This window comes from Hemitrygon akajei, chromosome 6 (genome assembly GCF_048418815.1).
Source record: "Hemitrygon akajei chromosome 6, sHemAka1.3, whole genome shotgun sequence".
In the NCBI taxonomy this organism is placed as follows: Eukaryota; Metazoa; Chordata; class Chondrichthyes; order Myliobatiformes; family Dasyatidae; genus Hemitrygon; species Hemitrygon akajei.
In genome coordinates this window covers 166411309-166424711 of record NC_133129.1, presented here as the reverse complement: position 1 = coordinate 166424711, position 13403 = coordinate 166411309, and the positions used below count along the sequence as shown (strand labels likewise).

Genomic DNA, 13403 nt, shown 5'->3' with positions numbered 1-13403 from the left:
ACAGTATTCAAATCAGTTATGAAATAGCATCAAATCAATTTCTAAACGGTTTCAAACTCTTCTCAAAATATTCCCAAACTGGCAACAGATCTGTCTTCCTAATCAAATCAACTCCAATCAAATCCAAAATGGGATATGACTAACTCCTTAATCTTTACCTTTAATTTAATTTAAAGGAAATTATTAGCAGCTGGTAGAGAAGGACTTTGTGTCTTTAATCCCATCTCCAATAAAGCATCAAAACTCCAGAAATATCAATGGGTGACTCTGCAACGATCCTGTTCTTTAATTCTGCTGAATCTAGATTCTGCTGGTCCTGGCTGCAGTCTTTGGCGTGGTGTTGTATCGTCTTGTGACAATGGAGCTCTTTGCATCTTTCCGATGGGAGTTTGTGAAGAAAAACTGGCAGTTTGCCACAGCTGGATCTGGGGTTTGCATTAACTTTGCTATTATCATGGCACTGAATGTGGTAAGTGTACACTGTTGTTGCAGATTTAAAGTCTGAAATTGAGTTTATTGTAAATGCACAAGTATATACAGTATTGTGCAAAAGTCCTAGCCGCATGCTGTGTATATATTTATATATATATAGCTAGGGTGCCCAAGACTTTTGCACAGTACTGTGGTAATTCTTTGTATTGCATTGTAATGCAGCTACAAAAACAGACAAATTCATGACATATATCAGTGATGATAAACCTGATTCGGATATGGGTTCTATTGTGGATTGAGAGTGGAAAGAGGGCAGTGAGAGGAGAACCATGAGACCATATGACCATAAGACATAGGAGACGTAGGCCATTCAGCCCATCAAGTCTGCTCCACCATTCCATCAGGCTGATCCCAGACCCACTCAACCCCATACACCAGCTTTCTCACCATATCCTTTGATGCCCTGACTGATTAGGAAGCTTTCAACTTCTGCCTTAAATATACCCTTGGACTTGACCTCCAATGCAGCCTGTGGCAGAGCATTCCACACATTCAGTGCTTTCTGACTAAAAAAAAAATTCTCCTAGCCTTTGTCCTGAAAGGTTCCCCCTCAATTCTGAGGCTGTGCCCTCTAGTTCTGGATACCCCCACCAGAGGAATCATCCTCTCCATGTCCACCCTATCTTGTCTTTTCAACATTCAGTAAGTTTCAATGCGATCTCCTGCATTCTTCTAAGTTCCAGTGAGTACAGGTCCAAAGCTGCCAAACCTTCCCCACATGTTACTCGTTCTTTCCCTCCTCTGCCATTTCTTTGTCTCCCATTACTACCTCACCAACATAATTTTCCAGTGGTCCATTATCAACTCTCACCTCCCTTTTACTCTTTATATAACTGAAAAAACTTATAGTATCCTGTTTTATATTATTGACTAGTTTGGCCTCATATTTCATCTTTTTCCCTTCCTGTAGCTTTTTTAGTTGCATTTTGTTGGATTTTAAAAGCTTCCCAATTATCTAACTTCCCATTCACTTTTGCTACCTTATGTCCCCTCTCATTGGCTTTTATGCAGTCCTTAACTTAGCTTGTTAGCTACAGTTCCCTACCCCTGCCATTGGAGAACAACTTCTTCTTTAGGATATACTATATCTTCACCTTGTTAACTATTCCCAGAAATGTCAACCACCTCTTCTCTACCATCATCCCCACCAGTATCCTCCTCCAAAGCATATGGGCAAGCTCCTTTCTCACAGCTCTGTAATTCTCTTTATTCCATTGTGATACTGATATATGTGCCTTTTGCTTCTCCCTCTCAAATTGCAGTATGAATCCAATCGGATTATGATCACTGCTTCCTAAGGGTTCCTTTATATTAAGCTCCCAGATAAGATCTGGGTTATTATACACACCTTTCTAAGATAGCCTTTTCCCAAGTAGGCTCAAGCACATGCTGCTCTAAAAAGCCATCTCATAGGCATTCAACAAATTCCCTCTCTTGTGATCTGACAGCAGCCTGCTTTTCCCAATCCCATTAGATATTGAAGTCCACCATTACAATTGTGACATTACCCTTGTTACATGCCTTTTCCAGCTCCCTTAGCAAACTCAAACCCACACTTTGGCTACTATTTGGAGGCCTATATATGATTTCCATTATGTTTTTTTTTACCCTTGCAGTTTCTTAACTCCATCCACAATGGTTCAACATTCTCCGACTCTGTCACCTCTTTCTAAAGACGCAATTCCAAGTCTTACCAACAGAGCCACACCACTGCCTATGCTTTCCTGCCTGTCCTCAATCATGTTTGAGAAAGGGGGAAGGGAGAGGGGAGGGCGTGGGAAACACTAGAGAGGCATTCTGTAATGATCATTAAACCAATTTTTTAGAATCAAATTATCTTACCTGGTGTCTCAGGGCAGGGTGCGTCTGCATTCGGGCCACCCCTTCTCTTCTACTTGTCCCGCACCACTTCCAAAGCACTCTAGCCTCACCATTCCCTACATCCGTTGCTCCCACCATATTTACAAACTCACTGTCTGCTCCACGTTGATAAGTACAGTGCTGTGCAGAGGTCTTAAGCATCTTAGCTACAGTATATATTACTAAGACTTTTGCACAGTACTGTATCTTGTTACATACCCCGTAACTGGGTGTCTGACCAGCAGAGAAAGAAGAATCCGTTGGAGTCTGGTGGTACCAAACTAAAGGTGTTTATTAGTAAACTACACAATACAATATCAAAAATGCAAATATACAAATAAAACAAGTTAGCAGTAATAAACCTAAAAGTGTAGGAATAATAATAATCAATAATAAACAAGCTCTATCGATGCCTAGGGGTAAATGAATTGTCATAGGAAAGTATAGAGTTCAGTTCAGTTCATAAGTGCTGAGGTGGTTATGGTTGTTGTGTTGAAATCGTTGGAGAGAGAGAGAGAGCGAGCGAGATGTAACAGCTACAGCAGGCAAACCTTCAATTGCTTTCTTAATCCGTCGTATTGTTGTGGTCATTCAGTTATGACCCCTCTGGCCTTCAGCTAGACCGTTCTTCTGTGGTGGACTCGTCACTCTGGCATGAGTGGACACACACACAAGTCCCCACCGGCCCTGCTGTAACACTGTGAGCTTTACTGACCGATCTCCTGGTTCGGTCTTCGAAGCCCCCCACCTTTCTGTGGGTTCCCAACACTCAGTCAGTGTCCACTGGTGTGACTGAAAGGTGTCTTTTATCCCCACTCACGGGGTCTCAGCTATCCATCAACTCTGAATGACTGTGTCCATCAAATCAGGCCACTCCTGCTATCTCCTGAGGAATGGTAATGAGCAAAGTAAAGTCCTTGCAGTGGAAGGTAAATAATCCAGGAAGAGTCATAATACAGTAAGTCAACAGTCTCTCTCCCCCTCTTATCTGTAGCAGATGTTCTTGCCTGGGCTTTATCTCTATTTCTCAGTAGCAGCATAGCAACAACAATAGTTCATAGTTCTCGGGGGGGCGGGGAATGGTTAACTCTGCACCCCATTTCCATCAGGTCTGTTCATCACTCATAACAATCTGCACAGATGGATAGAAACGCTTACTGGCAGCAGTATCACAAGCACATAGCATCAGATAAGCGGTATTCACAAAAAAGACTTGAGTTAACCATAAATTATCTCAACTTTTACAAGAAAGACCACAATAGGAATTTTAAAAAGATAAAGTCCATTTAAGTGCAACGTCATCACAATGGTCATGGTTTTGCTTAAGCGTAGTGATTAGGGTTTTGCTGGTTGGTTTAGAACCAAATGAACTGAAGGAAGTAGATGTTCTTGAACTGAGTGATGTGGGAGCTTTCTACCTCCCGCCCAAATGTAGAAGCAGCTGTGATGTGGCCCAGTTGGTGGGGATCTTTCATGACAGATATTACTTTTTTGAAGCAGTGCCTCCTATACAAACGGTGAATAAGGATGTGTCCACAATGTATTGGTCAGAATCCACTACTTTCTGCAGGTTCTTCTGCACCTGCACGTTCGAAGTGCTGTACCAAACCATGATGCCACCAATCAGGATACATTCAACGGTGCTTCCACAGAAGTTTCTTAGAGTGTTCAGTTACAAAACAAACCTCCTTAACCTTTTAAGAAAGTAATTTACGTTCTTTTCTTGAAGTGAAGTGTTCACAAAACACTTCAAAATGGGAGAAACATCAAGATGAAAATCAAATTAATATACAAGCATGTTTTGCAAATGATCCTTGGTGAAACATAATGATTGGACAAGAAAATGAAGCATTGGACAGAGAGCTGCTGGAATGCAGTTGACAAAGTGAATTCAACTAGAACTCTGGAAGATTTAGAAATGTGATCAGTCTCAGGGTTGGGCTGTAGATTCAATGTGCTTTGATTAGGTCAGTCGTACAAAGAAGAGAGGATGAGTGTAGCATTGCAGAGATTTGTTAAGCTAATCCTGCATTTGTATTTTGTAGAGTGTCAAAAGAACACACACGATAATTTTTAGGATGGGAGTATTAATTTATGTTCACAACCAATATTGTACACAGCTTCAACATTCATTATATTTAAATATCTCACATTTCTGTTTTTTTCTATCTTGAGGTTTATGAAAAAGTTGCACAGATGCTTACAAATTGGGGTAAGTAAATGAGATCTTACCAAAACATCTGCATACAAAAACATAATCTTTTAAGTGACTTAACTTCTAAGAGTAAAATGCTTATACTTCCTCATGATTGAATGGTACAGTAGAATCTATGGGCCAAATGGCCCGATTCTGTTCCTGTATTTTTTAAAAGGATGTTGGGATACACACAACAGATAAATCAGTTTAATCTCACCGATGGAGAAAGTGCTAGAAACAGTAATCAGAGTCAGAGTTCACATTCACTTGAACAAGTGTTGATTGATCAGAGAAAGACAGCATGGATTGCTTATGGGAAACAATGTCTAACTAATGATAAGAGTTTTCTGATGAAATGATGGGGAATGTGTTTCCAAATATGAGTTTCCAAAAGCTACTTTTAGAAGATGCCATAAAATCCTTGAATTCAATATCAGAACATCAAATTCAATCGTTTCAGGATACCTGATCTCCCTATCTTGTATAAGAAGCAGCTAATTCTGCTGTAAGGATAAACATCTGTAATGTTAAATTTTTAATCTATAGACAATGGTAGTTGGTGTATTCTTGTCACTTGTACTGAGATGCAGTGAAAATCTTTGTTTTGAGTGCCATTCATGCAGATCATTGTAAAATATGCATACACTGAGTTAGTGCAAAGGGGAGAAGAATAGTAGTAGAAGTGTGACCACTCAATTTGACTATGATATTCTCCTAAAGGTGGGTCCTCAAGTGGCTGTAGAAGCCAATCGGGGGTGGTCCTGTGTGGGCAAGAGTAGATAGATAGATAGTTGTAGATAGTTAGATAGTTGTAGCTGTGGGTAGTGGTTGGGTCTTTCTGCTTTGGAACAGCAAGAACGCACTGCAGGATATAGTGTTACAGCTAAAAAGAAAGTGAAATGCAGGTAGGTGGAAAATGCAAAGGCCCTGATAATAAGGTAGATTGTGAGAGATAAAGAGCTCAGCTTTATCATACAAGAGGTCCATTCATGAGCCGTACAACAGCAGGACAAAATCTGTCTTTGAGTCTGGCAGTACATGCTTTCAAGGTTTGTTCCGAATGGAAAGGGAGAAGTGAAAGTTGTTGACTTGCTGTTTTTTTTTGTTTTAATTCTCTGCAGCAGCTCTGAACTGAATCTCACACCTGTACCAGATCCTTTTTTTTCATTTCCTTTTCTCTAACTTCCCTCATTAATCTAACAGCCAGATAGTTTTGTAAACAAAGTATTGCTATGGCTTCAGAGACATTCCCTTTGTCCTATTATTCACTTCTTCCTCTTATCTTTGAAATTTAAAAGCAACTTGTTTCCTTAATTTTCCACTTGTAACCAAGGGTGACGTACTTGGCACGTTAACTATTTCTCATCCTGTCGGAGTTGCCTGACCTGCTGAATGTTTTTCAGTAACTATCATTTCATTCACTTTCTGAGAAGTATAGACAGTCCGGTTGAATGGATTGATATGTGGCTGGTGAAATATAAGACCTTGTAATTTTGGACAGGAAGAATGAGGAAAAACATGTAAAACAGAGAGCACAATAATAAAAGGATAGAAATTTGAGATATTTGAGGCTATATAGAATGTAGACAACTACAGCACAGAATCAGACCACTTAGACAGCTATATTGTTCTGAACAATTTAAATTAGAAATCAAATATCCACCTGCACTAATCCTTCCTGCCTATGCAACTCAGATTCATTTATTTATCACATACACCAAAACATACAGTGAAATGTGTCATTTACGCTAACAGCCAACACAACCTAAGGATATGCTGAGATATGCAAGTGTTGCCACACAATTCTGGTGCCAATATAGCATGCCACAGTGCTTGGCAGAACAGCATAGAGCACAACCAAACAGAACGTAACAAGCAACAAAGCAACAGCAGCAAAACAAAGTCTCTTTCCTCCTTCTCACCCACCCACGCATACACACAGTCCTCCAACCCCAAGACACAGCCATTAGGGCCACCGGTTTGAAGGCTTCAGCCAGTGTGCTTTGACCTCTGGACTTTCAATCGACCTTAAGTCTTCAGTCTTTGATATCAACTCTAGAATTGCCGATAGCGGGACCCCAAACTCTGGGCTCACCGATTCACCAGACCTCGCACTTCCAGTTCACAAGTACATCTAATCCCAGGACCCATTGACTTGGGACAGTCTGACATTCATGGATGTCATTTGTCATCCATCCATGTTGCTTGCTTTTGGAGGCCTAGACTCCATCCTGATCTCTAACTCCTCAACATCCCTGTCCCTTAAACCTAATACGACCCCTAACTCGCACTTCTGTGCTTAAAACCATCTCCAGGAACTTAAAAAACAACTAAGTCCATACAACTAATGTCCATAGCCTTCTATTTTTGACACATTCATGAAAACTTGCCCCACACATCTCCTTTGAACTTTGATATGTGGTGTTAGATATTTCAACCTTGGAGAAAAGATATTGACTATCTACTCCATCTAAGCATTTCAAGCTCTTATAAATCTTTAGCAGCTCTCCCCTCAGCCTCTGTCACTCCAGAGGAAACAACCAAAGTTTGTCCAACATCTCCTTATAGCACATGCCCTTTGATCTGGTAAACCTCTTCTACATCCTTGCCAAAGCCTCAGCAGCCTTCCTATAATAGGGTGACTTGAACTGAAGAAATACTTCAGATGAGGCCTAACTGGAGTATTACATAACTTACCCAATTCTTTAACTCAGTTCCTTGACCAATAAAGGCAAACATGTCATATGCCTTCTTTACCATCCTATCCACCTTTGTAGTCACTTTCAAGGAGCTATGAACTTGGACCCCAAGATCTCTCTGCTCATCCAGGCATCCATAGAACAGTCAAAGCTGTTGAACAGGTTGACTCTGTGGTTAAGAAGGCATACATTACATTGGCCTTCATCAATCGTGGGATTGAGTTTAGGAGCCGAGAGGTAATGTTGCAGCTATGTAGGACCCTGGTCAGACCCCACTTGGAGTACTGTGCTCAGTTTTGGTTACCTCACTACAGGAAGGATGTGGAAACCATAGAAAGGGTGCAGAGGAGATTTACAAGGATGTTGCAAGCATGCCTTATGAGAATAGGTTGAGTGAACTCAGCCTTTTTTCCTTGGAACAACGAAGGATGAGAGGTGACCTGATAGAGATGTACAAGATAATGAGAGGCATTGATTGTGTAGATAGTCAGAAGTTTATTCCCAGGGCTGAAATGACTAGCACGAGAGGGCACAGTTTTAAGGTGCTGGGGAGTAGGTGCAGAGGAGATGTCAGGGGTAAGCTTTTTACGCAGAGAGTGGTGAGTGCGTGAAATGGGCTGCCGGCGACAGTAGTGGAGGTGGACACAGTAGGGTCTTTTAAGAAACTCCTGGATAGGTACATGGTTCTTAGAAAAGTAGAAGGCTATGGGTAACCCTAGATAATTTCTCGGGGAAGGACATATTCGGCACAGCATTGTGGGTCAAAGGGCCTGTATTGTGCTGTAGGTTTACTATGTTTCTATTTTTCTCTATCAGCACTCTTAAGGGTTTTGCCATTAACAGTGTAATGTCTCTTTACATTTGATCTTCTAAAGTGTAATACCTCATATTTGCCTGAGTTAGCTCCATCTGCCACTTCTCCACCCATGTCTACAAATAATCTATATCCCACTGTGTATATGTGCATGGTTTATTAGAAGTGCTAACACGGACTAAGATGGTGATTAAAATTTCATTCCGAATGCTGGCATTTATAAATAGAATACAAGAGATAGGACATCATGATGAACTTTAATGAGCACTGGAGAATTGTATCCCATTATGGACTCCCTACTTTGGGGAAGATATGTAGATTTTGGAGAGCTCACATGAAAGTTTTGCTGAAAAGTTTCCAGGCACAAGGGAGACAGAAGAAAAGACAGATACTGGATTCTGGAGGAACAAAATTCAGAGTATATTTATTATCAAAGTATGTGTGCTTGGACTTTGTCTTCTTACAGGCAGTCACAGAACAAAACCCAATAGAATCCATTAAAAAAAGACTGTCAAACACCCAATATGCAAAATATTACGCAAACAATAAAAAAATATACAAATAATGTTCTGCACTAAAGTTCACGAAAGTGAATCCACAGCCACAAAGCCAGTTCATCACTGAATTCCTCCAGCATGTTGTTTTTTGTTGCAGGGTTAAGGGTTTGAGTTATGTAGATAGCCTGGAGAAGCTGTGCTTGTTCTGTGCAGAATCAGGGAGGTTGTGAGGTCATTGAAACCATGAATGTAAATGGAGAGAAACTGTTCTTTTGTTGGAGGGTTTAAGAACTAGGAGGCACAGAATAAAGCTGACTGGCAAAAGATCCAAAAGTAACATGAGGAGATATATCCTTACACAATGAGGAGTTTCGGTCGAGGAAAAACAGAGATGGAATTGAGGCAGATTCAATTTAAGAAGTAAGTGTAAATAAAAGGACGTGATTTGCAATGCTTTGTTTTCCAAAAGTGTTTTATTCAGTGATTACAGGATCACATTAGTACAATGTTACGGTCCTTCTCTCTGCATGCTATTTATTCTTACAAATTATAACATGGTCAGTTATCACTATCCAGTTGGAAATTGTGCTCCTTGTGGTGCCCACGAGCCCTGGAATCCCCATTGTACCCGTGTGAGCTACTTCACAGGGGACACATGTACGTAACCCTGGAAGAGGGGTAGGCAGTTGACTTGGGCAGAACTTGGGCCTACCCCCTAGATCAGTGAATGACCAGCTGGGCCAGGCCCAGGAATATTTGCAGTTAAGAAGGAGAACGGGAGAGTGGGGTTAACTTCATCTTTTTGCGTTGAAGTGATACATGGTATCAATGAGCTGAAGGGTCTCTATGGATGGGTAATCCTATGAATCTAGCAGATATTGATGGAATCAATTTTGAGTTTTACTGCAGTTAGAGTCATTACAAAATATCCAGATCTCTTTAAAAACTATTTTCATGGAACACATGAATAATTTGAATTCAAAACCTGAATTTAAATTTGCCCGATATTGAATGAGCATTTATTGGATACTCATAGAAGGCACAGACAGTTAAAAAAAAATCTGTCTGTAAGGATATTTTACTTTATTTTTCACCGAGATCTTGTCTGCCATTGCAGAGCACCCGCGTACAGAGTCAGAGTGGGAGAACAGCTTTGCTTTGAAAATGTTTCTCTTTGAGTTTGTCAACCTCAACAGTTCAATCTTCTACGTCGCTTTCTTCCTTGGCAGGTGAGTCTCATTAAACTGTTTGCATAACATTCCAGTGTTGAGTGCAGGCTCAGGTAATAGGAAGCTGATGCCAAATGAATCACCTTATCTCTACATCGAAGAATGCTTAATTTTAGTGCATGAATTTAAGGTGCAGGACAAATTGATACTGATTCACCAGTTGCTGAAAGAGTGTCATTTGCAACTGCAGTTTAATACATCCCTTCTTTTTACTTTAAGAAACTGTCAAGGGACTAATTTAAAGAGGTACAGATGTCATTAAAGATCTTAGTACCATAATGTACTGTAGAGGCATTTAATTACAGCCTCCCATTACATTAAGTTGTTGGCTAGACATCGTCTTGATTCGAATAAAAAATTAGTTTGCCAGCGGATGTTTTAGTTTAATGAACACAATGCGCTGGAGGAGCTCAGCAGGTCAGGCAGCATCTGTGGATGGGAATGAGCTTTTGACGTTTCAGGCAGAGGCCCTTCTCAGGACTGGAAAGGAAGGGGAAATGTCGGAATATGAAGGTAGGGGGAGGGGGGAAGACGTACAAGGTGGCAGGTGATAGGTGAAACCGGGAGAGGGGCAGGGGTGAAGTGAAGAGCTGGAAAGTTGATTGGTAGAAGAGATAAAGGGCCGGGGAAGGGGGAAATCTGATAGGAGAGGACAGAAGACCATGGAAGAAAGAGAAGAGAGAGGAGCACCAGAGGGAGGTGATAGGCAGGAAAGAAGTGAAGCTGTGAGAGGGATACAGGAATGGGAATGGTGAAGGAGAGGGGGGGAGTGGGATAATTACCAGAAGTTTGAGAAATCAATGTTCATGCCACCTGATTGGAGGCTACCCAGACAGAATATAAGGTGTTGCTCCTCCAACCTGAATGTGGCCTCATTGTGACAGTAGAGGAGGTCATGGGCTAACATGTCAGAATAGGAATGGGAATTAGATATATTTTAGTTTTAAGCCCAGCATGGAATGTCCATAGGTATTGGCAATTCAGAAGGCCAGATAAGAGATTTGATGGACTCCTGTCTGCCAGCTCTTTTTAAACAGTTTCTCATTGCTCACCCAAGTACTGGTTCAAACCCGTTGGTCAAAGGAAGATGTTTCCATTTCTAGAATAATTCCAAAATGTGTCAGCCATTCTTCATAAGATTATGCTCACAGCATAGGCATTGTTTAAGGTTGACAAATGTACTTACTTAAACAGTTACCATGGCTGCTGAATGGTTACTGCTACTGACTGCACCATTTCCGAGAGTTTGCCTGGAGTGAAGTCCTGTCGCATGGGTGTATGCACAATCTGTGCTGTTGACTAGAACAATGGAAGGCTCAGTTCTAATCCACTCCATCAGAGTGCTATCATCTTGATGGTTCTTAATTTCAAAAAGGCAACCTGTTGTCACCTTCTCAGGACCAGCACTGATCTGGAGAAAAACTTTCCCATATACCTTGCATTTCTGACACAGATTTACAGTGGTAGCGTGGTGGTTAGTGTAATACTATTACAGCAACAGCAACCCGGATTCATTTCCACTGCGGTCTGTTAGAGCTTGTAATTCTCCCTGTGATGACAATTTCCTCACACATTTCAAAGGTGTATGGGTTAGTAGGTTAATTGGTCACATGGGTGTAAGTGGGTTGGAAGAGCCTATAACTGTGTCATATCTTTAAATAAAAACTAAAAATATACTATTAATCATCACCATTGAATCAATGTTTAGCACAGAAATCAAATTTAAGGAGAAATATTTTTGGCTGCTCTAAAACTATCTCTCAGAAATGTGTCAGTCTTCGCTCTACTCCAAAAATAGGATGGGATCACACTGTGCAGTTTGTAGAACAGCTGTGAATGTAGGTAAATGGGTAATGGAGCAATTGAAGGTGCAGATGTTTCCTGGTAATATTTTTATATCGTTCAGTGTTTATATTGTTGAGGTTTGCTTTTAATTTTGATGAGATCAGAGAGAGATATTTTATATGTTGTGAAAATAGACAAGGTGAAAGCGATACTTTAAAGGCCTCAACAACAGAGCCAAGAGAAGTAGAATATGAAGCTGCTTTCCTGTAATACAAGCCCACTGAAAACTAGTTTGCAATCAGCAAGGAAACCGCTTTTAAAGCATTCAAAATTCATGGTACAATGGTCACAGATAAGTATGCACAAGATGGCACAATGGCCATATACCAGCCTCAGACTGGGTAGCTATGCATCATGTCACACATCAGAACGGCAGTATCCTGCAGACTGAGAATGTTTGTTTGTTTATTTATTGAGATATTGCATGGGATAGGTCCTTCCAACTCTTTGAGTCATGCTGCTCAAACACTCATGATTTAACCCCAACCTAATCTTTGACAATTTACAATGACCAATTAGCATACCAGCTGGTATGCCTGTGGACTGTGGGAAGAAACCGGGGCAACTGGAGGAAACCTACGCGATCACAGGGAGAACATGCAAACTCCTTACAGACAGCGGCAGGAATTGGTAACTCCAGATAATTGGCTCTTTATTGGGCAATCTGAATGACCAGAGGCCTCTCTCTGATTATAGTGAGTCTCTACTAGTAGGTTAGGATGTAAGGAAATTCTGAGTGTTGGCATAGCACCGCGATGATTCACCGGGTTTTTGGAGAATCATTATGGCAGTGAGTATTGTACAGTCAGAACAAAGTTGGTATCAAGTTCCAGTAGAAGGTATTCACTGGCAAATACTTGATTGTTCAGGTGGCCTGTGGTGTAACATCGAGTATTATTTGAAACTTTTAAGATGTGTTTTTAATAACAACACTTTGCACATTTCTGTCCTCTTTGCTGTAATATATCCGTGTGTTCTCAGATAAAATGCTAAAAATAAATTTGGATTCTCTGCCAAATAAGATGACATTAGTATAAACCTCCATTAGCACAGTCAAGGTGGAGTTTTCTCAATGGGGAAAAGAGAAGGGGTAAGAGAAGGTTTTGGAGAGAGTATTCAGAGCAACTGGAACCTGGCTGCTAATGGTGGGGATGGAAGTCAGGGATGTATTTGAATTTGAATTTATTTAAATCTTGCATCCATCCCATAGTGTGAGGGAGAAAAATATTTGTGATATGACTCCGTTGCAATGTACAGACATGTAAATTTATAAGGCTAATGACTTATAGAAAGAAGCTGTCCTGCAGCCTGTTGGTCCTGGCTTTAATGCTCTGGTACCACTTGGCAGACAGAAGGAGCTAAAACAGTTTATGTTTGGGGTGACTGGTGTCCCTGATGATCTTCCAGGCCTTCTTTCCGCACCTGATGTTGTAAATGTCCTCAATGGAGGGAAGTTCACGTCCACAGATGCTCTGGGCTGTCCATACCACTCTAGGCAGTGGGCTGTTTCCCATCACCGCTAGAAATAAGGCTGATCAATGTTGTGTCATCTGCGAATTTGACCAGCAGATTGGAGCTGTGTGTGGCAGCACAGTCATGGGTGTAAAGGGAGTAGAGGAGGGAACTCAGGACACAACCCTGGGGGCACTCGTGTTACGGGTCAGAGGGATAGAGGTGGAAGAGAACATCAGGTTGGAAATGAGACAGGTAGGGGTTTCAGGCAACGTTGAAGGACATAGGATGAATGGAACAGGAGCAGGCTCTTCGGCC

The 13403-nt window shown here is 41.1% G+C and overlaps 1 protein-coding gene across 1 annotated transcript in view; it reads left to right on the top strand.

The window, feature by feature from the left end:
* The window catches only part of ano3 (anoctamin 3), a 386470-nt gene that overhangs the window by 317313 nt on the left and 55754 nt on the right, over nt 1-13403 (top strand). Inside the window, exons 17-19 of the mRNA XM_073049723.1 lie at nt 305-469; nt 4528-4564; nt 9677-9788. Of these exons, the coding sequence (XP_072905824.1) occupies nt 305-469; nt 4528-4564; nt 9677-9788 (314 nt within the window). The remainder of the gene's footprint in view (nt 1-304; nt 470-4527; nt 4565-9676; nt 9789-13403) is intronic.